This window comes from Gasterosteus aculeatus, chromosome 1 (genome assembly GCF_964276395.1).
Source record: "Gasterosteus aculeatus chromosome 1, fGasAcu3.hap1.1, whole genome shotgun sequence".
Taxonomy (NCBI): domain Eukaryota; kingdom Metazoa; phylum Chordata; class Actinopteri; order Perciformes; family Gasterosteidae; genus Gasterosteus; species Gasterosteus aculeatus.
In genome coordinates, this window is record NC_135688.1 from 24,712,851 (window position 1) to 24,733,892 (window position 21,042).

At 46.9% G+C, this 21,042-nt stretch overlaps 3 protein-coding genes across 21 annotated transcripts in view; 1 reads left to right on the forward strand and 2 right to left on the reverse strand.

Moving 5' to 3' along the window:
• The window catches only part of LOC120828751 (FERM and PDZ domain-containing protein 4-like), a 46,173-nt gene extending 38,817 nt beyond the window's left edge, over positions 1 to 7,356 (reverse strand). For 3 of the 4 annotated variants that reach the window (XM_078098205.1, XM_078098209.1, XM_040192306.2), the window contains exon 1: positions 6,882 to 7,356. In XM_078098205.1, the coding sequence (XP_077954331.1) occupies positions 6,882 to 7,135 (254 nt within the window). In that variant the 5' untranslated portion in view covers positions 7,136 to 7,356. Of the gene's footprint in view, positions 1 to 1,335; positions 1,550 to 6,881 lie in introns of those variants that run through there. The other variant, XM_078098208.1, reaches the window with a different exon arrangement.
• Positions 7,357 to 8,990: 1,634 nt separating this feature from the next.
• Positions 8,991 to 20,684, reverse strand: LOC120828782 (MSL complex subunit 3). Of its 15 annotated transcripts, none has more exons than XM_078098215.1 (14): positions 20,564 to 20,684; positions 16,418 to 16,500; positions 16,149 to 16,244; positions 15,709 to 15,803; positions 15,533 to 15,630; positions 15,090 to 15,218; positions 14,786 to 14,943; positions 14,429 to 14,587; positions 14,070 to 14,305; positions 13,772 to 13,861; positions 13,315 to 13,424; positions 12,967 to 13,066; positions 12,700 to 12,784; positions 8,991 to 10,056 (listed from the first exon to the last, which is right to left on the reverse strand). In XM_078098215.1, coding segments are annotated over exons 3-14 (1,362 nt in total). In that variant the 5' UTR covers positions 16,151 to 16,244; positions 16,418 to 16,500; positions 20,564 to 20,684; the 3' UTR covers positions 8,991 to 9,956. The 15 variants fall into 15 exon arrangements, with proteins under 15 accessions (XP_077954341.1, XP_077954346.1, XP_077954345.1 ...); XM_078098220.1 differs by having other exon boundaries at positions 15,533 to 15,612; positions 20,564 to 20,645; XM_078098219.1 differs by lacking the exon at positions 20,564 to 20,684 and adding an exon at positions 19,972 to 20,439 and having other exon boundaries at positions 15,533 to 15,612.
• Positions 20,071 to 21,042, forward strand: part of LOC120828759 (rho GTPase-activating protein 6) — a 45,462-nt gene continuing 44,490 nt past the window's right edge. Inside the window, exon 1 of one of the 2 annotated variants that reach the window (XM_040192320.2) lies at positions 20,071 to 20,694. In XM_040192320.2, coding sequence (XP_040048254.2) covers positions 20,221 to 20,694 — 474 coding nt within the window. In that variant the 5' untranslated portion in view covers positions 20,071 to 20,220. The remainder of the gene's footprint in view (positions 20,695 to 21,042) is intronic. The other variant, XM_078098210.1, reaches the window with a different exon arrangement.

A 21,042-nucleotide genomic window follows, 5' to 3' on the forward strand; every position in this document is an offset into this window, starting at 1 on the left:
GGTAAACACATACTCGACTGTTGAACAGTCGATAGCAAAACTAAATCATTTCTGAACATACAGTGTGCGAAGCAACGTGCATAATATATGTGCAAAAATAATAAAATGTTAAGACCACACCTCTCACACACACACACACACACATATTCTCTCTTCCCAGCAGCCAGCCAGCTAAACCCTCTCAATCCATGATGTAATCTCTAAGTGTGTTCAGTAATTACAAGGTCCTGGATTCCTCCGCTGCTTGGAGCTACCTCGGCCTTATGTAACCAATGACTCACGTGCTGCAATTCACTGAGCAAGATTACAATACGTCTGCTTTAAAGCCCAAGACAAGAGAGTCGGCCATTAAGCCCACCAACCTGCTCAGACCAGCTATGGCAATAGTCAAGAGACAAAGAGACAAAAACACGTGGAGGCGGGAGGTGGGGGGGGGGGGCTCCTCAAGGAGGTGAAAAGTAAAGTCAGTCCGGTTCATCTGGTATTTACCACATCGATAGAAAATGATCTTATTGAAAGACTAAAGATCAGAGGGGAGAGGCGTCGCAATATGTGGCTGCCTTGGCAGTTGCATCCCATTAACTTCCATTTGATTGATGGATGCAAAATTGCACAGTTGAGCTTTAGTCTATAACGCCCACGTGTCCCATGAAAAGAAAGAAAAGAAAATAGTTACGCGGGAAAACTTCTCCAGAAAGAAACAGCTGTGTAATGTAAATGATGCTTGGCACGGCAGTTTCCTTCATTTTGTTTTGTGCAATAAATAATTCAGAAACCAAATAAAGGAGATAGATACAATTCAACAATAACGTGACCAAGTGCATCGCCAGAATACGGCTTGCATTTTAATACAGCAATAAAAGTGATGATCATTAACGGGATGATTAACACTGAAATAAAAATGATTTGGATTTGGATACTTTATACACTCGTATCAGACACGGTGCAGAGCTGAGTTTGGAAGAACAGTAAAAATGCATAAACTTGATCTACCAAACATTCCATCTCCACAACTTGTTTCTAATGGGGAAAAAAAAGCATCCATTGGCATTGAAACAGCAATAATGGATCTAAGAGGCCTGAAGCAGCACAACTATTCAGAAAGCATCCGTGACCCGAACAGGCTTCATCCACCAATCTGTAACCAGTCTTAATCAACAAAGTCCTCGCTTAAAGAGCTTCATTACTCTTATAAAGAAGTACTGAAAGGCTGGAAGTGGATCTCGACCCCAAAGAGGTTCTACTTTGAAAAATAAGTGCAACGTGGCGATGAACTGCGGTCCGTCCAAACCACCACGGCGAGCAAAGCAGAGCCGAGCGACCACCAGAACTTACTGGAAAGCGGTCAACGTCCCCAGTTCGTCGTCGCACGGCTCCATCCTGTCGGCCGGCCCGAACTGATGAGGGAGCGAGCGGGTGGAGAGAGTGGGATGGACGCCCCCGGCCCCACCACCACCAGAAGGCTCAGAGCGTCGGAGAAGCAGCTCCCGTCCCGGTCCCTGACTCCAACTCCACAAAAAAAAATAAAAAAATCCACTTCCTCTGAATCTCTTGAAAAAAAAAAAAAAAATCCCCAAACTCAATTCTCTCAGTGTGTGTGTGTGTGTGTGTGTGTGTTTGAGTTCTTTTTTTTCATTCCTAGCTTGGTGCCAAATGTTCCAGCTTAGCACCGCTGTGCAGCACCGCTGGTGATGGATTTAGCCGGGGCATCTGGGCCAGCAGGGATAAACTCCATTCACTCACTCTCACACACACACACACACAGACACACACAGGCATATACGCACAGACACCGGCACACACATGCATGCATGCAGTAGAGTGTCATGCGGTGTGCGAGTGCGAGGGACATGGTGGGAAAAACCTCCCCCACACGACATCATCCGCGGGATGACAAGATGTGTGAAATACAGTGTGTCTGGCACACTCGCGCACACGCACACACACACACACACACACACACACACACACACACACACAGCTTGTTCGCAGAGCAGGCGGATCAATGCATGAACAGATGTGTGCCAACTCCAGAGCTGCTACTAAGCACAGACATCAGCAGCTGTACTTACAACGAGCATGTGTGCGAGTCTGTTCCCTCAGACACAAAGATGCCTCAAGCCAACTCTTAAACCCCAACGCCACACAGCGAGGGAGTGTGTTCCTGTATGCGTGTGTGTCGGGACAGGAATCAATGCCTGGGACAACCTCCCTCCTGTCGGAGCAGGCGGAGGTCAGCCGTGTCCCTGGGCGTCCACTGGGCAGAGAGAGATTAACACAAACAATACAACGTATGCACAACGGAAGAAGGAGGCACCCTCCCTATTTTCTCTCTCGGCCTCAGAGTGAGGAACACAGACTGACAAATGGCCGACCGTGCACTCAACGCTGACCGGCGGGTGGTGGGAGATTTCAGGGCGTGGCTTGAAAAGACAGAAGCGAATGGACATTTTAAAACGTGATCAAAAGAGCAGCCGGGGATCTAATTAACTTCAGTCAGGATGTTTTCTCGTTGTGTTACAGCTGAAAAGCCTCCGGGCCCTCGGTGTCCCGTACAAACAGTGAGCGGCACCCATCGCTCGGGAAGAAGTCGCAAGGGACATATTCTACCACAGTGAGATGCCGGATCAGCCTGCGAGAGGCCTTTTTCGACCTAATTGAATACAACACCTGTGATAGAGAGCCCTGTTTGGATCAAACCAAGTAGCTACAATCGACACTCAACGCGCCGAGCCAGCCGGTGGAAAGTGCCGCCTGTGTGAACCCCCCCCCACTCAGATTTACGACCGCATGTCCTCTGGCGTCGCCCGGTTTGCGGGCGAGAGTATTATTGTTTTGACAGCCGAATCCCGCCTCTGTATATTGCAGTTTATTTGTGTTACCAAATGCTAAAGGGGGAACAGTTTCACAGGGGCGCCATGATATAATGCACGCTCTGCACATTCCAGTTCGGAGGAGGCCGGCTCCATTTGCTACTGAGATGCCACCTGGCACTGACGCTGGGCCAAGTAGGCATCTATAAATATGTCTACCGGGACGTGACTTTGGGATGGTACACGCTCTTGACCCCTGTGTGTCTAACTCCGAATACAGCAAAATATAGACAATTTTAAAAAATCATGTTAAGAATGAATCATCTGCTGAAAGGATATATTGTGTTTGTGTGACCTCAGCTACACACCTATTTCTTTCCTTTTTCTCATCTTTAACTCTCTCATGAGTTTTACAAATTACTTCTATAATTTCATTTATAATTGCGATACATATCCACCCCGATCGTAAATAAACGTTTTTGAATTAAGGTGAAGTTAAGGTGACAATGAAGATTAAAACAGCGTTGTATGGAGATAAAAAATGAGAATAAGCTCCCAACCGCCATAAAGAGACACATACACAGCTTTGTGTGTTTGTGTGTGCGTGTTCTTTTGCTGCACGCATGTTATGCTACTCCTGGCCAAATATCTGCACCTACCTCGTGTCCATCTGGAGGCTTTGCCGACTTTATGTAACCGTGTGTGTGTTTACTGGGAAAAGCAAGCCAAAGAGTCTCCAAAGAAAAAGGCAATTATTTTTTTTATCCACTTACTCTATTTTATATCAAATTATTTTATGCTCTTATGTGACAATTTCACGCTCTTATTTTATTTACCTGATGTATTGTGGGAGGGCAGAGGATGGAGTGAGGTGGGAGAGTGGGGGTTGAGCTGAAAAGGAGGTGGGAATATAAGGATAAAGGGAGGGAGGAGGATCCTCGGGGTGACTCATTTGTGTAAAATAAAAAAAATATGATCCGTTTCAAGTGCAGGGACTTTGATCGGCAAAATGCGACGTCATCCCAACTCAGAACAAAAGCAATAACACGTCATCGTTTCCTATCATTTGTATCGCTCCCATCTCATTCACAGCTGGTGGATTGGATGGAACAGACGGCTCATTCCCGAGAGCCAAAAGGCCTTACTGTTTCATTAAAAAGAGAATAGAGATTCATCCTCTCTTTAATTACCCCTGCTCCCCTATCAGTATTAATAGACGGGGAATTAACTGACCCGGGCCGCCGGTTGACCGGGGCAGAAAACCTGCTGCCTCTGAAAAGTTTCTCCACATCGTGCCAATTACGCCGAGAGTAGACAGCGTTCCTCCCCGTCCAATTACTGCTCAAAGGTCAACATTTCATCAAAAAACGGAGGCAGCGCTGCTCTAATTTTGAATGAATCTCGCATGCGTTATGTCATTTTCTTTTTTTTTCATTTGGTGACACGACTCAATTAAAGGTCGACAGGTCGCGCTCGAAATGCGGAATGCGGAGCAGACAAGACTGGAGCGATTTAGACATATTGGCACTGGGTTGCAGTAAAATACATGCTTTCCTTTTACACCTCATTACTTTTCCTCTGCGTTGTGTTTGGGCTGCTTCCACTCAGACCAATCAGTCAATATACATTTTTCGGCCAAGTCCATACATGGATTAACGAGGCTACCGTGCAGCCATGGTGATGGCGTAACCATACAGTAATTCTTTGAACCATGAAAAGCGACACCGCAGCTGTGTTTGTGTGCAGTATTTATTCCACTAACCGGCCTGATTTACTGTGGACCAACTCCCGAGAGAAATCTCCTTTCTTTCTCTGTAGCTCCTAAATGTTCCGCAGTTCTCACCAACCAATTGCTAAATTTGTCTCTTGGTTGTTTGGCACTGGCAAGCCGATGTGCAATTGGTTTATCCACTGTTATTATAGAAAGCCTTAACTTTAAGTAGTATCTTTAAGTAGTGTTTTGTTGGGTTTCAATTACACATATGAGCTCATCTTTGCTGAATCTAAAGAACAAACTAAACTGGAATAACCGTCTGTATCCTTCCGTCAGCCAGTTACGAGGCAGCGTACGTCACATCTGTCCAAAATGTCATCACTTCATTGATGAATAAACATTTTTTGGCATGTCCCAGTGAACTTTGACCGTACCAATCTAATCAGTTCAGTTGGACATTTGTGTCAAATATAAGAATCAAGAAAATCGGGTCAGGGGTGTCAAACTCATTTCAGGTTTGGGCCAGATACCGCCCACTTTGATCTAAAGCGGAAAAACGGATCGATGTCAAAGAAGCACAAGCGACGGCGCATGCATGGGGACCTTCCTGTAATTGTCAGAAGTGCGAAGTCATCCGGCGGGCCGCCCAGTTTCCGGCGGCGGCAGACGGACCAGCTGAAAACACAAGCTCTGCTAAATGTAAATATAAACTATGTGAATCGTGTCTATTGAATAAATCCTGCCTGGGAAAGACGCCGTATGTGGGTTTAGGCGGCGGCCATCCTTCAGGCTGATCACCAAAGCACGACTTCAAATCCGCTCAAACGTTGTGTCCAAACCACAGAGCTGGGGAGAAGTAGAAAATGCAGTTTAACGCGGGGAAGATAAGTGGGAGGTTTCGGCTCAGAGGGCCTCCAACCGACTGTGAAAAGGTCCGTCTGCCACAATCAGCGCCTGCCTGGCGCGATAGAAACGGAGCTCCTCCCAGAACGCCGCAGACGACCCAAACATTTGCAGCCTCTGCCTCGGATGAAACGAGGCACACAGCGCACTGCAATATAGAGACGGTGCAATAGTCGATTGGATACGTGAACCTAAAACATGACACGAAACGAAAGAATGAATTGAATCATCCGGTGATCTGGAAACGAGACCCGAGAAAAAAGAAGATAAACCTCATCCTACCTCATGGCTCTGCGTGCCATCGTGCTGCGCCTCTCTGCCCGACTGTGTGCCGATGCTCCGGGCTGCCACCAGCAGAGGGGCAGCCTCCAACCACAACAATGACCACAATTTGCTGCAAAATCACTTGACGTTTGGGTCTGTGCGGGTGGGGTGACGAATGGAGACCCCGAAGAAAATTGTAGAAATAAAGTGGAAAAAGATACTGAAGAGAAATGACGAAAGGTGTGAATCTGGGGGAAAGGGTCCAGAAGAGGGATGCTGGGATAAAGTGATGAATCTAGTTTTATTCCTCTTTCCTGACTTTGTAGCTCACACTGTGGTTCCCAGGTCCGCCTCTTTTTATCCCCCCCGCTTTTATTTACAAAAGTGGCAAAAGCAGTAAGTCAGTGGAACAGTAACGTTAAGAAATGAGTATAATATTATGGCCTCAGTAGTCATTGCCCCGTGGGCCAGCCGGTCTTGTCCCAGATGGCCCAATCACCGCTAAGCTCCCCTAAATGTGCCGGCCAATAGGGCTTTAGCGCGCTGACCGCCATAACCTTTTTAGACTTTAAATACGGCAGAAGAACATTAACGGTTGAGGCAGAGATGAGCGGCTGTGAGGAGAGCGCGCAAATGCGAGGAGGAGGAGGAGGAGACCTGAAGGAGGCAGAGAAAGAGGGGCCGGTCAGTGGCGGCCATTAGCTTAGCTTAGCATAGACACTGGAAGCAGGAGGAAAAAGTGCTGTGACTATTGAGTTTGTTCCAAAACGAAGCAGACAAAATACTGTAAATATTGTGTAGTATATCCTTTAACGTATTTCGTCTTACTGGACATAGAACATGGGCGTTATCGAGAGTCACCGCAACAATATGTTTCTCTCCACACCTGAAAGAAGAGCCGCCCGACATTTGAACTTTCTATTCAGAAATTCCATTTTAACGTTGGAAACCCAGCAACAGAGAGGAAACGATAAAATAACAGCACAAGCTGAATCCGTCCGGGTAAAGATGGTGAACACTCGAGTCGAGTCACTGCGACCACATCCCGAGCTCAAAAGAAAGTGCTGAAGTGCGTGATTGCATTGGCGGGTTTAAAACGTATTGATCACCTCCGTAAATCTTGGAGAATAGTTTTAGTTTGAATGTAACACCAATAACCAAGTCACTTATTAAAACAACGGGCTTACTCATCACTCCCGAGGAAAGACGTCTCCCTCCATGCAACCGGCCTGTTCCGCGCCTCAGAAGACACCTTGACGGAGGAGGACTTCTTTTGGGGGTGGTGGTGCTCCTGCTCCTCGAAGGTGTTCGGGCCGCCGGGGGTCGAGACTTGGTCAGAGCTGACTGACGTGAGGTCAGTGCTCAGGTCACACGATGTCCAAGAACAGTCAGAGGAGCTGGTGTCCACCCTCTCCTCACGCAATCCATGTCCTACGTCCATGGCGCGGGGAAGGAAAACTGAGAGGACAAAACTGCTGGAGAAGGAAAGATTAACGTGATGGAGACTTAGGAGATCAATGCGTCAAACAATGTCTTGATGGAGCAAAAGCCAAGGATGGACTTAAAAAGGACGGGAGCTCAAAACACTTTAACGTGAGACACTGGAATGGAAGGAGATACGTCTGCTCACTCTCTTCACGTCCGCCCCAGAAGAGTTCTGAAGAGAGTGACGAGAGGAAACGGAGAGACAAAGAGACCAATCAGAGGGAGACGCACAAGAGATGGCGTTATGGATGTGGAAGGGGGGGGAGTACTCAAGGACTAAAGAGTACGGCAGATTGTGATTAGGAAGATAGGACCCCAAAGGCTGCACGTGGGAGCCGAGGTGAGCACAAAAGGGAAATCAGGTGAAAGGCGCGCAGCAGCAGCAGCACTTACGAGGTGATGGCTCGCATCCCATTTCACCTCCACCCCCCCTCCTCCACACAACAATTGAATCATGTGGTAAGCGGATCGTGGCAGGAAATCGATGGGAGACGCACGGAGCGGGTTGTACCGGTGGTTTCTGTGGCTACATGATAGCAGCAGGAAGGAGAGTGCCGTCTTGGGTTGCAGCGAAGAGCAGTTTATTACAAGAAGTCTGAGCCGGTCCAAATACAATTATGGCTCACCACTAAAGCCTATAAGGGCCCCCGAAACGGGGGAAATCAGGTAAGCCGGCCTCCCAGAGGTACGCTGGAAAAGAGTGAAGAGTGTGGTTCTGCAGGCAGTACAGATACGGGATCGTGGTACAGATGACAGGATTCGGGGTGTTCACCTTTGGGTCAACAGCAGCAGAAGCTCGGCAAACATATCAGACTTGTAATGTACTTGCACAATTTGATATACTTAATGTGGTTTATTGAATAAAACTACATGGTTAGGTAAAAAAAAAAAAAAGGCCGTTGCTTTGGGTCTAAATCAGTGGCGGCTGGTTGATGTCACACAATCTTGAGCTTGCACCTCGCGCATGCAAGAGCATATATTTATCGCAGATCCTATATTTGACAAATATTACGGACTACATTCCATTCTCCAAAAACAAATTGAATTTGGTCATAATTTAATATGATCCTTGTTGATATGCAGGGTGATGACAAGTGCTTTATGTTTGAGATTTAGGACCGCTGCTACCTCTTTACCTCAAAGCTTCGTGCTCAGTTAAACTAATGCAACCCAGAGAAATACATTTTTTATGAACGTCAAGAGGAATTCTCTCGATGGCCGGGCTACACAAGTTACACCGGTCAATATAAAACACTTTATATGATCATTTCCAATGGTGCCTGTTTCAGAACAAAAGCATCAAACGTCCACCTCCCATTAGAGCAACAAGCACAAGACGACTCCCATCCATCTTCAGAGGACATCGATTAGGTCAAAACTCCAACTCCATCACCAACGCTCGCCGGGGGAACTGGAGCCGCATCACACAGCGACAGACCTGTCTGGTCTTAACAGACATTTCTTTTTTGTTTATTGCTTCCAAAGCAGTGCAAAGTCCCTTTAAAGGAGAACCACTAGATACATTGAGGTTTGCCCTTAAGTAACTCGGCGACAAACAGAGGAGCCGTGTTAACAAGGAAGGCGGAATGAAAATGTCAAGTTATGGTCCCGAAACACTTCCAGGGTTTAGTTTTGTTTAATCAGCTAGAGCGCGGGGGGACGTGGAAGGTCAAAGTAGCTCCAACTTTTAATGGAGCAGCGCTTTGGCAGATTCTTTTTCAAAAATGAAACGTGGGGCAGATTTTCTCACAGATATAAGCACATCGAGGGGTTACGCTCGGCCTCCCTAAAACCAGCCGGAGAAACATAGGCATGCACAGACGTTTTCTTTTTATTGAACAGAACAGTGAATAAACACAACAGTAGAGTCTTTTACGCGGGACGGAAAGACTTATAAACAGTAAGTCTTGTCACATATTGGAGAACCAATTGACCAAACATGAGTGGTGGGGTGATCCAGTGGTGTGCAAAGAAAAAATAAATAGCAAACTGGACAAGTATCTACATCTGTATTCACATTCCAAATGTTTGTTTAAATGAATATTACTAATAGAAAGTTCAGTCGTTAGGTTGCACATACATATATGCTCAAGTTGTTTTGATCCAGTCAACTGATTGTCCAATCTCTCTGGTACTCGATTAATTAAGTTTGCACGCAGCTATCGTTAATATTTGCAAATACTAACGGCATCGGAATTTTAGCTGTGTATTAAAATAAAGATCAGAGGTTATGACACCGCTCTCTGTACGAAAAGCAACACTTGCTAACAGGATATTGAGTAAAAAAGGAAAAAACACAGCGAGACACAGGACAAAATGAAGCTGGACAGACGAAGGACAATGGTGGAATCTCACGTGGAATACTACACAGGGGTCCCCGGGAAGAACTATTTTACACAGTGGGTGCATTAGAAGCCCGGATGGGGATCCCGGAAGGCGCTGACAGGGAGTCGCTACGAAACAAGAGCAGAGCACGCTGGCCATAAAGAGCAGGAAAGTCTGAGCAGGTGACACCGGTGTGCCTGCTTCCACAGCCGGGCGACCCAAAGCTGCTATATTTGAGACGAGAGCTCGGGCCAACGCTCCACGGGCCTTGGATCTGCACACTGAAGCAAAGCGGCCTTTACATGACAGACAGTTTGAAACGAGCAAAGCGGGACAGAGGTGAAAACGACCTTCTTTATTCCTCGGCGCACACGAGCGCAGGCAGGCCCGGTGGGGACGAGCTAAACGGGGTGAGCTAAAGGGAGAGAAAACACAAACGGCCGGCGTCTCCTTCAATAAATCGGCCTTGGCTGTTTCATGCTGTAGTGGGCCTCGGATGCAGACACATACGCCGACTCAGGGAAAAAGTCCTCGTGGAACTCAGCCATAAACCTGAGAGAGAGAGAGAAAGAAGACGGGAAAGGGAGTACAAGGGAGGGAAATTGGGTGAGATGGCTTCGAGAGCCCTTGTTGTTTCCTTCTCAAAAACAAGCCGCTGGTCCCGTGACACATTTGCTTACATGGCGCCGAGAAAGAGAAGAACCAAAGCACTTTCAAGCGACACGGCCCGGTTCACTCGCACTTCTGGTGTTCCTAGATATCCCTGGCTCATTCTAGATAAATCCATAAACTCTTGCCCTCCGCCTGGGGGTAAACATGTTAGACATAAAGCCCCCCACCCTCCCTCCCCATCCATCCTATACAATCACCAGCAGAGAGCCAATTGCTCCGGCGGAAGAGCAAACATGAGAACGAGTGACAAGCAGTCAGAGAAGGAAGACCAAAAGATCCCCCCCCGCCCCTGTTCCCATCTAATCAGTAGCGGGGAAAACTAATCCGGAATCTTCTTAGTATCTGCTACTCGGCCAAATCCCTCTAAATCTTGCCATCTCATCTTAGCTCCACCGGCCTTCCTAATCTCAATGCAAACAAATTATCCTCATCAGAGGAGAATTTAAGAACGCAGGGCAACCTGACGGGACCGCAAAGGAAACATGCCTGTACCGCCCCCCTCCTCTGGGGAATAAGTCCAAGGAGAGCAAGAAGAAAAGCTCATCTAGGCCCAATTCCCCAGATTGAAAGGTTGATGTAATGACGTTCATTCAGAGGCATCTATGCGTTTTTATTGAACAGATTTTTATTTCTTATTTTTTGGGAGGTGAAGTAGTGGGGGGGGGGGTGGTGCCAGTGCAGGCTTGTGCTAATCTTTATTGCTGTTTGATCAGTAATAGCACAAGGCAAGCCGCTTTCGGCAAACACATTGTAAATCTGAATAACGTGTGCGCAAACACACACACACACACACACACACACTCAATCATAATCATTCTTGCGGAGAAAGGGAGAGTGAGAGATCAACTGTGGCCAAATCCCAGAATGCACTGCACTTCGGTCGCTGCGACATCAATCAGTTCTTTTTTTTTTTTGTCCGGTCTGCACAATCTGCTGGTTTTCAGAGTAAAAGGCATCAAGGCCTTTTCCCAAAAGACACGTGAATGTGGGTTTGTGTCCAGCGTCCTGCAGTCTCCCACACGGTGAAAATATAAAGTGAGCACGTCAGTATTTTCTGTATTGGACACTAGGAATCCTGTCTTAGCGACTTAATAGTTTATCGCAGAGCTGGAGAGGAGATTGAAACCGCTGAAGTAATTTACTTTTAAGCACTTCCCTCCTCATGCACGTTATTGTCGGGGCCGTCTTGCGGAAAAACATTCGGCGCGAGGAGACGCACCAGGGATTTGCAGTCCAGTGCCACCGGAGTAGATTAAAAGGACCTTTTACTCCAACCCCCCCCCCCCCCAGATGACGCTGCAATATGTGCGTTGTCATGGGAAACCGCTAATGCTGCTGAAAATGAGGTATTGGCATTCTATTTGGCGTAGAGTGTCACGGCACCGCGTTGACAAACGGCCCTTTACGGCCCCTGCTGTGGAAGAAAAAAAAAAATCTGCGCATCGCATGTGCCACTGAACGCCGCCATCACACCACTCGTCCCGCAGAGGGACGCTGAATGGCAGCTCGAGCTATTTTCAGAGGACCGCCTCGTGACTTGTGTGGCGCTGAGTGCTGGACTCGACTTGATTTATTTATATACACTTTTTCTTTTTTGGTAGAGTACTGGCATGGAGGTAATTCTGGCTCTCAGACTCAGGTTTGTCCCTGAGTTCAGGTGCCGCTCCACAGCACAGCCCGGTGGCGGAAGACAGAACTGCCAGCGTTTGATTAAGAGAACGAGAAGACCTAAATCCCTCAGGTTCGGGACCGGCTGAACTGAAGATCGCTGGGGAGGATTTAAAGATTAGAGTCTCGCGCTTGTGTAACGCCCACTCATCTCCCTCCCTCTAGCACATGCTCTTTCTCCCTCCACCCCTCCTCCCCCGTCCCATCGTGTTCTCAGTTACTTACTCTTACTTGCTTACTTACATTTCTGGGAATTTGGTACTGTAATAATTTCCAGATAATCCCAAATTGTCTTTAATTTTCTATTGCTGTCCTTCATCTTTTAATATCTTGCCTTTTCTACACCTCTGTGAAGCAGGCTCCCAAATACTACATTAGGTTTTTGTCAAGAGTGATCCAGATTGCGTGAGAAATTAGTAACTTTTCACAGCTCGGCGCTGGCGGTCGCTATAGAGCGTTGGTGCTTAGCCAGGTCAAACCGTGGTTAATGGACCGTGCAGGTTATTACCGAGCCTCATTTTAAGTCAAAGTGCTTTATATTGTATGTCCCATTAATTGAATGCATCTCGTCATCTTGCTAACGATTCCTCCTTCATGAAAATTGTACCGGACTTGAGACCCCAGTTCCTTTTTGTTTTTTAAGAAGCAGGTGAGATGTCAATATTATTCCTGAATGTTTCTGTGGGGGAACGCTTAGACTCTGGGCCTGACGGACCCAAAGATCGGTACTTCCCCCATCTGCAGTGTAAAGAAGCTTGAAACACATGCTAAAGCTCTTCAACGCATTTAAACTAAATCTGTCCCTCTCTAGCTTACTAAAGCACTTAACTGTTTGATTTGAACCTACAAACTTACCTAAGAAAGAGTTCCAAATGCTTGACCAAGGCACGGAGGTTCCTCTCTGGGATCTGCATTTTCCCCAGGATCTCAGGAAGCTTCACTGGAAGGAAGAAATGGCAGCAAAAGATAGAATATGAATAAATTGCACAAAAAAAGGACGAGAATGCATCCAAAAACATCACGTGGAAAGGGACATGCATCACCAGCTTCACCACAGTCAGCCCGCTGGAATCACATAAAGGAAGGAGTACCAGTGTGAGCCACATGATACGAGACACCAACCAAAAAGCCGCAGGAGGTGCTGTGATCCGTACAGGTAGGAGGGTGGAGGAGGCTGGTCGTGCAGAGGGTAGTTATCGGGAGTCAGCTTCCAACTTAGGACCTGGTTGACGGATTAAAAGGAAAACGCTTTTAGCAGAAACTGCAAGGTTTTCACTAATTTAAATTGAAACGACAAAGCCATGGGCCCGAATGAAAAAATGATCAAACAGTTGCTTAACGTCTCTCCTTGCAATCAAGGAGGCCATTTGAGTAGCTATCCTAAAGCACCTTGAGCATGAAATTGTTTCACATCCAGATAGTAGTTTATACTCTCGCTCTCGCTCACACACACACACACTCTTTCATCACCTCATTAAGTTCATTGTTTCTCCGGCTCTCGAGGCCATAGAAAGGACCGCTTCGCTCTTTGCTGGGCGTCAAGGGCAACGGGGAAGATGAGCCACTGTGCACTGGGGTTTCTGGTTAAAGAGGAACAGAGAAGAACAACTACGAGTTTACAGACACGCTTCGAGTTGTGTCGCTCATCGCTGCTGGTATAAAATAACAAAAATAAACAGCAACAATTAACAAAAATAAACAGCAAAAATGAATGTGAGCACAAAAAAAAGATTGTGAAAGCACAAAGATCTTGTGAGGAAAGTGTAGGTCTTAGGGTACTAGAAAGGGGGTACATGTAAAAAGAAACAGGAAGGACGCCGCCATCTACTGGGAGAAAGAAGTTATGACAAAGAGAAAAAGTCGTCACTAGCCGTTTTATATTGAATGTTAAATGTAATGCATTATATTGACAATCATGTCATCTTACTTCTCTCGAGGTTGAGGAAAAACTTTGGCTGAGAGGAGGTGTCGACCAAACGGCGCTTGAGCTGCGGCGACGCTGTAGCACTGCCTCCACCTGGACCATCACACACACGGGAAACAGAAATTATTGTCACAATATGCTTTACAAAACATAAAAATACGTATCACACATACAGCGGGGAGAACAAGGCTTTGCAGGTTTTCCCACGGCCAGGGCAACTAAAGAGTGGCTCTGTAAGAAGCATCTCAAGGTCCTGGAGTGGGTTGTAATCTCTTTGAATGTTGGTAAGAAGGACGATTACCTCCACTGCTGCCTTCGGCTGGCCGGTCCCCTCCAGATGTGTTCCTGGTGGAGCGCCGGAGGGACTGGGACTGAAATGAGATGCAGTCCATGTCGGGGTGACGCCGGCGCTTCGGGGTCGGGGCTGTGGCGGTGGGCGTGGTCCCAGAGATGTCGCTGAGTGCTGGTTGGCTGTCTGTGGACTGGGGCGTGGGCGGGTTGTGTCCCAACGGGCTCGGGCTGCGCTCTCGCTGGGCGCTTCGGACACAACGGGAGAGAGAAAGGCTCACGGCATAAATTGTGGAGCTCAATGGCGTCCCAGCCGAGCAGTGGTCTCTGAAGCCAAGCGGCAGCGGCCCGAATCATCTGAGCACAACTCACCTGCTGGAGCAGGGGGAGCTCTCGTTGGCGGCCAGGAAAAGCCTGGAAGAGCTGACCTTTTTGAACTGGGCTTGTTCACAGGGGTAGAGGAGGATCATGGGTAAGGTGAAGTCAAACGTGATCCTCAGCCCGTCCACCATCTCCTTACACAACTCCTCACTTAGAAGAAAAGGAAATTCAAGGATTAGTTTGTGATCACGCCATCGCGGCTGGGTCAGGCGTGAAGATCAACATGGGGGACCATAATGAATGTAAATTGGGGAGGGGGGGAAACGGAAACAATATTTCATTGTTGCCATAACAGAATGTTAGCTTAGGGACAAAGCATATCCCTGTTCAAAGCGTGCGCGGACTGACCTCTTCTCCGGGGGGACCGGCTGTGGGCTGCTGCTCTGCGTGGTGCTCTGCTGACGGCGGTACCTCTCGTTGGCCATGAACGCTTTGTTGATGGCAAAGTGCTTGACGTAGGACTCGAGGATGTGCACGACATTCGACTGACAGGGAACCATGACGAGCTGGGAGGGAGAAACATGGACAATTATTCGCGAGCCCCATTCAGCTCGATTAAAGCCAGCTTCGATATTTTACCACGCCTACCAGAAGTACCGGTATGGGTGTCTCAACAACATGTGCAACACTGTCTAGCATCTACTGCATGTACCTTCTTCCTCTTGTTGATGTAAAAGCAGTCATCCTCCAGTTTCTTCTTAAGGACATCGGGAATGTTAATGTCAACGTGGACAATCTTCTCCTCACATTCCCTTTTAACATTAATGTCAGGCTCAACCCTCTGAAAGAGACACGATATGAACCTTCAGGTAAACGGTTTATAGAAACTAGGAGGATTTGATTTGAGTAAGAAGTCAGGGTCTGAAAATAAATGCATGGCCCATCAAGTGTTGGCAAACTGATAAGTTTGACCTTCAAGACCACAGGCGTACTCCCGGTGTTACAGGGGAACAAAGGAAAATAAAGGTACTTTTCTGGTGGCAATTACAGCGATACAAGTTGGTCTAGATAGCAGCATCAGCTAAAAGTCCTACAAAGTAAATGCAGATCTATATATGCCATTAACTTTGATGTAAACTGAGCTGATCCCTTCACCATTTTGTTGATATCCTCAGAGAAAGTGCTTTCCCCGCTATTTGAAGATTCCGGTTCAGAGTCGTCCCCGCCACTGCTCCCTGAAGACGAAATCAGACCTAGAGACGTAAAGAGATTAATCCGACTTCTGTGGGAGACTGGGCGCAAGGTAGCAAAGGCAGAGGAGGATTCCTCACATGCGTCATCACTGTCATCCTCCTTGGGGAGAGTCTTCAGAGAAGATTTAGTACCAGACTGACGGCGCCGCCTCTTGGCCCATCCCTTTTTCTTCCTATCGCCAGGAAAGAAAACAAAATCGCACATCACCTGAATCAGTCTTGTCTACAGATGGACCAAGCTAACAGAAAGGTAAAATCCCAAGCACTTGGCACACAGAACAGAGATTGACATGCAGTCCATTGGACTTGTGGCTCAAGTTACATATGTCTTGTTCAGAGAGAGAGAGGTTGGAAATCAACTGTAAAACTTTTCAAGCCTGATAAGAAAGTAACAATGGCCATTCCATGCCTGATGGAGACACCCAAGTGATTCACATGCAAGAAAATGTACTGAATGGTTTAGCATTTTGACGGTGTCTACCTGCATGGCTGAATGAATGAACAGAATATGAACTTACATGCGACCTAGAGCTTTGCGTGCCAGTTTATGCTGCAATCTACGGTTTTCCTCACAGTCCCTTAGGACATGATCTTCTGCAGCCCAACGATCCCAGCTACCCAAACACACATTTAGAAAATAAAATATAAAAAAAATCACACAGATGCATGGATTGAAGGCAGTGTTTCATGTTAATATCATTACACAAGTTGATGAACATGATATTTTGCAATGATAAACACTACAATGAGTACAATATATTTAGGTAGGTAGGTGATAAGGACTCACCTTCTGTTCCAACCGTTGAAGTGAATCAGGAACTTTGGGATTCTCCTTCCATGTTCGTCTTTTCCGATAAACACATCAAGGACCTGTGATTTGAACAGAGAACATTCGGAACGGTTTTCCTTGCTCGAGGCTTCTATGGTTTGAAGGTCGGTGCCTTTGAATACGCAAGGTGACGTCAGGTCGAGTCTGCTGAGGTGGAGTGTATCTATTTACTCACTGACTTTCCTTAGCAATCTCTTTGAGTAGCTCCACGCTTTATAACCTCGCCAGCCATGATGTGACGAATTTGCAATTTTGCTGTAGAGTGGAAGGGACTAGATAGTGCCCGGAATATCCTAAGAATCTGGCCTTACATATACACAACACTGTCCCTTATTAGCATCTAAACAACGGCTCTACATTAGCACAAGAACGACGCTTAAAGAATGCACGTAGCTAACGTTAATCATTAACAGAGCATCGCATCGCTGGTCTTATTGCTTGTTATGCGTCATGTAAGCTTTCCCGTTAACGTGTCGATGCTAAATGCACCCTACGTCTAAAATGCACATTAAACAGTTCTATTGCTAACGGTATTTGGAAAAAAAGGGTCTTACTTGCTAAATGCTAACCAATAGCTTGCCTCGATTAGCAAAAGCCGGGCTAGAATGCGTTGACGTAAACAAACCTCGACTACCGCTAGCTTGCTAACTGGCTAGCTAGTAAAAACAACATTGCGCACGTGACGTTAGCGGAAATAAAACGGCAACCCGGCCGCATCATACTTTCCTGCATTAAACATATTCACAACGTTTTATTGCTACCAAATAAAGAACGAAAATAGCTAGAGAATAAATGCAACAGTAAAAGTGTTACGGTGGTCAGTTTTGGCCAAGTTAGCAGAGCAGATGTGTGGGTGCGCATGTTTATTATGTGTTTGGATAAACTACTTTGAATGACAGACAGGCAGCTAGCTGTACCTAAACCTACTTGTGTAAAATGTATTCTAGTTCAAATAGCGTGTTGTGTATGTTACGGTAACCGCTTTCGGGCTGCAAAGCTTTATCACGCCACTTCAAAAACATCACAGTTGGGTTTGCAAGGAAGTTAACTCTTGCGCTTCAAGAAGAAACATAAGTAATCGAACGCACCCGGAAACCACGCGAGAAAGGGTGTCCATAATATCATCGCGCATTGTGCGAGAATATTAGTTAGCGCTATTCTTCTCAGGCCTAAGAGTTCGTCGCGGTGGATTTATACATCTCACACTTTACATTCACTGTGCCTGCTTCTCCAATATAAAGTATTTGTTTGGCAAAAGTCGTAATACCGAGGAGCTAAATCACGAATAAATAATACTACCTTGGCGTCATACAACACTTTAGCCTTGGTGGGGTCGGGTTCAAAGCATAGCACTCTTTCTCCTTTTCGAAATGAGTATTTAATTCCCCGCGAATTCATTTGTTCATGGCGACGTGTGGGAACGGGGGCATCAATCTGGACCCTATAAACTCCTTAACCCTTTACTCTCTGCACGCTGTTCCGTGAGGTGTCTCGTACCCTGCACTTTGGAGCGATGGCGCTATTACGGGAGTAATCGCAGCATCTACCTGCTGCCTTCAGGGACTCGTAGTAACTTTCCCCATCAAGCCTGGGGAAGAGACATGAGTCGTGGAATCTAGTTTGAATTATTTGATAGAATAGTTTCTTTTTTTTGTTGCAATACACATTTACTACAACTGCACTGGGGCTGCACATTACGAATATTTCAGCATTTGAATTATCACAATTTAAACATTATACTGTTCATTTAAAACCACCAACAGTTCGTCAAGTTATTCACATGTGAGTACATTAGGTTAGACTGCGACAAATAAATACATTAATGCGATCAACTTCATCCACCGCGTATGCTACATTGGTGGATGGTTTTGGTATTCAAACTATCTCCGACATTACACCGAGCACTGAAGTTAGCACAGAAAACGCAATTCAATAAATTGATCTGACCCTCACACGGACACCGTACTAGTAGTGCAAGTTAAGAAACTGGCCAGCAGGTGTCAGTATACGGACACACCAAAGTATAAATGGACAGGGGGTTGTTGTTCATCCCCAAACTGCTTTTGTTCCATTTGGTAAATTTTATTAAATACATAAATTATTTGAAAACTACTGCATATATCACACGTACACAACAAAGCAACACGTGTCTTGACGGGGAAGCATTTGTCTGTTTGGACGGTGTGAGTTACAACATGAATATTACATTTTTAAGCAAATTCTCAAAGATCCCAGACCTAAACAGGTCTTCATGTGTTGCTTGACCAATAGGTGGAAATATCGCTTCGGTGATTCACCAACACTTTTAACTACACACGTTACCTTTATCTTTGCACGCTCACGGTCTAGGACGTAATTTAAAAAAGATTAACAACCGGCGGCTAATTCATTGGACCATTTCAAATGCTCTCAATTACAACTCAGCTGACTATCATATTAAATGTATGTATTAATCCACCCTATACGTGTTAAACACATACCTTAGTGGGAGGAAACGTTCTGGTATTCACTTAAAATAAGAAAACGCAGCATGTCTCAATTCAATCTGCTGGCTCTTAAATATACAGAGAGAATCAATGCTCATTTTTGCTTTGGCACAGTGAAAAGTAAAAGGATGCTGCGGGGGTCTCTAAATCTGTGCAACATGACCTCCTCATTAGAGCACTCATAAACCCCCCGAACCGCCGAACTGTTTTTAGAAGCGTCCAATCTATCTCAGCTGTTATCGGTGTCACGCCGCGTTGTGTGTGTGAGCGCGTCATGCGGCCCCGCTTCATGGGCTCTTTTATCATCACCCCCAATACTTTCACAGACAGGGGCCACACATGCTCCTGCTCTCGCTCTCTCTCGCACTCTCCTTTAAGAAAACACACACTCCCGAGGCCGCCTCAACACACTTGAATCGCCGAGCTCCTCCGCGAGCATCTGTGTAAACACGCGTCTGGAATCCAGCCTCTCGCACAGGTGTATAAAGAAAGGACCATGGCCATTGATCCATGTGGCTCACTTATTGTTCCCAGGCGGCGAGGTGGATGAATGGGAGACGAGGATTATTCCGCACATTTTTTTTTTTTTTATCATTGGCTGAATCACGTCCCATCTGTCCTCCCGCCCGCCCCGTTATCTTGTCTGTCCACAAGGGCCAATTCAGAATGCGCGTATTAATCAAGGGACCGTAACCTACTTTCCACGCTTCTTTGTTTCAAGAGGCAGCCAAGGAAACACATGCGAGTTTTGGACTGAAGCTTTTCTGAATGGAATCCGGTGGATGAGATTAGCCCACCGAAGGGGATCATCTGGAAGGCGTTTACATTTTATCAACAGAGGGAAAAAAGCGAGCCGGGGGGGGACCTGCAGTTGACTCCCACACGTCAACATGCCCAGAGAGAGGTGGAGTTTAATCATATCGGTTAATATAGCAGGCTGACACGGAATTGGTTAATAAGCAAAAACACGTGGTATGCAAGAGCTGACCTCAAGTTTTCTGAACACTGACACACACGCAGACTCACACTTAAACTGCGTTCTCACTCCGCTCTGGTTCGGGAACGACCAACGCGAGAAGACTCGCGCTTTCCCAACTTCAACCAGCGTCCGCAGCCAGATGCGCCACATTCCAGCTCTGCGCCTGCTCGCGCTCGGACCTTCCTCTTGGATGGGACAACAGTGAACTCGTGTCCCTCACTTGTACTGGGAGCTTTCTTTAAAAAAACAAAGAAAAAGGACGCATATCGAGCAGCGCTGATGTGAGGCAAGGAGACATGTCTTCCGCTCAAGGACTTCTCAACAGCGTCTTCTCCTGCTCCTCTCCTGCCTCCAAAGCCATAACCAAGCGGAGGTTGCGCCAAACGCGCAGCCTGGACCCCGCTATCATACGGTTCTGTGACGCCGGGACCGATGGCGCGCAGTTTTCCGCGGCGGCTCCGGACGCAGGTGCGCTGGACGCGAAACCAACTTTACGCACCAAAATCCCGACCCTCAAGGAGCCCATAACCCCGTCCCTCTCCTCTCCTTCCATCCCTCTGGACGTTTCGCCCTCCTCCAACTTCCACTTTGACTACGACATCGTGAAGCGTGCCAAGAGGAGTACCGCCGGGGATTTACCGTTTCTGGCGCGGGGACCCGGAGCGGCGACGCCGTCTGGCAGCACCGGCACCCTGTTCTCCCCGCGGAGGTGGCTTCAGAGGAAAGCGCAGCCGTCCAGCTCTCACGCGTACGTCTTGTGGAAATCAGAGGTAACCCCCCCCCCCCCCCCCTTTTCCCTTCTTTCGCTTGGAGCGCAGTGCATGCGATGTTTTCTTCTCCTAAATATATAGACATCAGCCAACCAACGGGGCGAACAACCGCTTTTGGGTAGGTTCCTCATGATATGGATCCATAGTGAAACGCGGTGTCAGTAAAAAAAAGACAAAACATGTCAAAGCCAAATTCTGGTCCAACTCCATCCCTATAGCAGCATACGTTGGAGCCGGACGATTTATGGGCTTTGCAGAGTTACTGCTTTTGGAACCACATCTGCACCTGGAAGATGTCCAGCATCAAACCACTACAACTTGGGGGGCAAGTGGTGTCAGTTTTGCCCA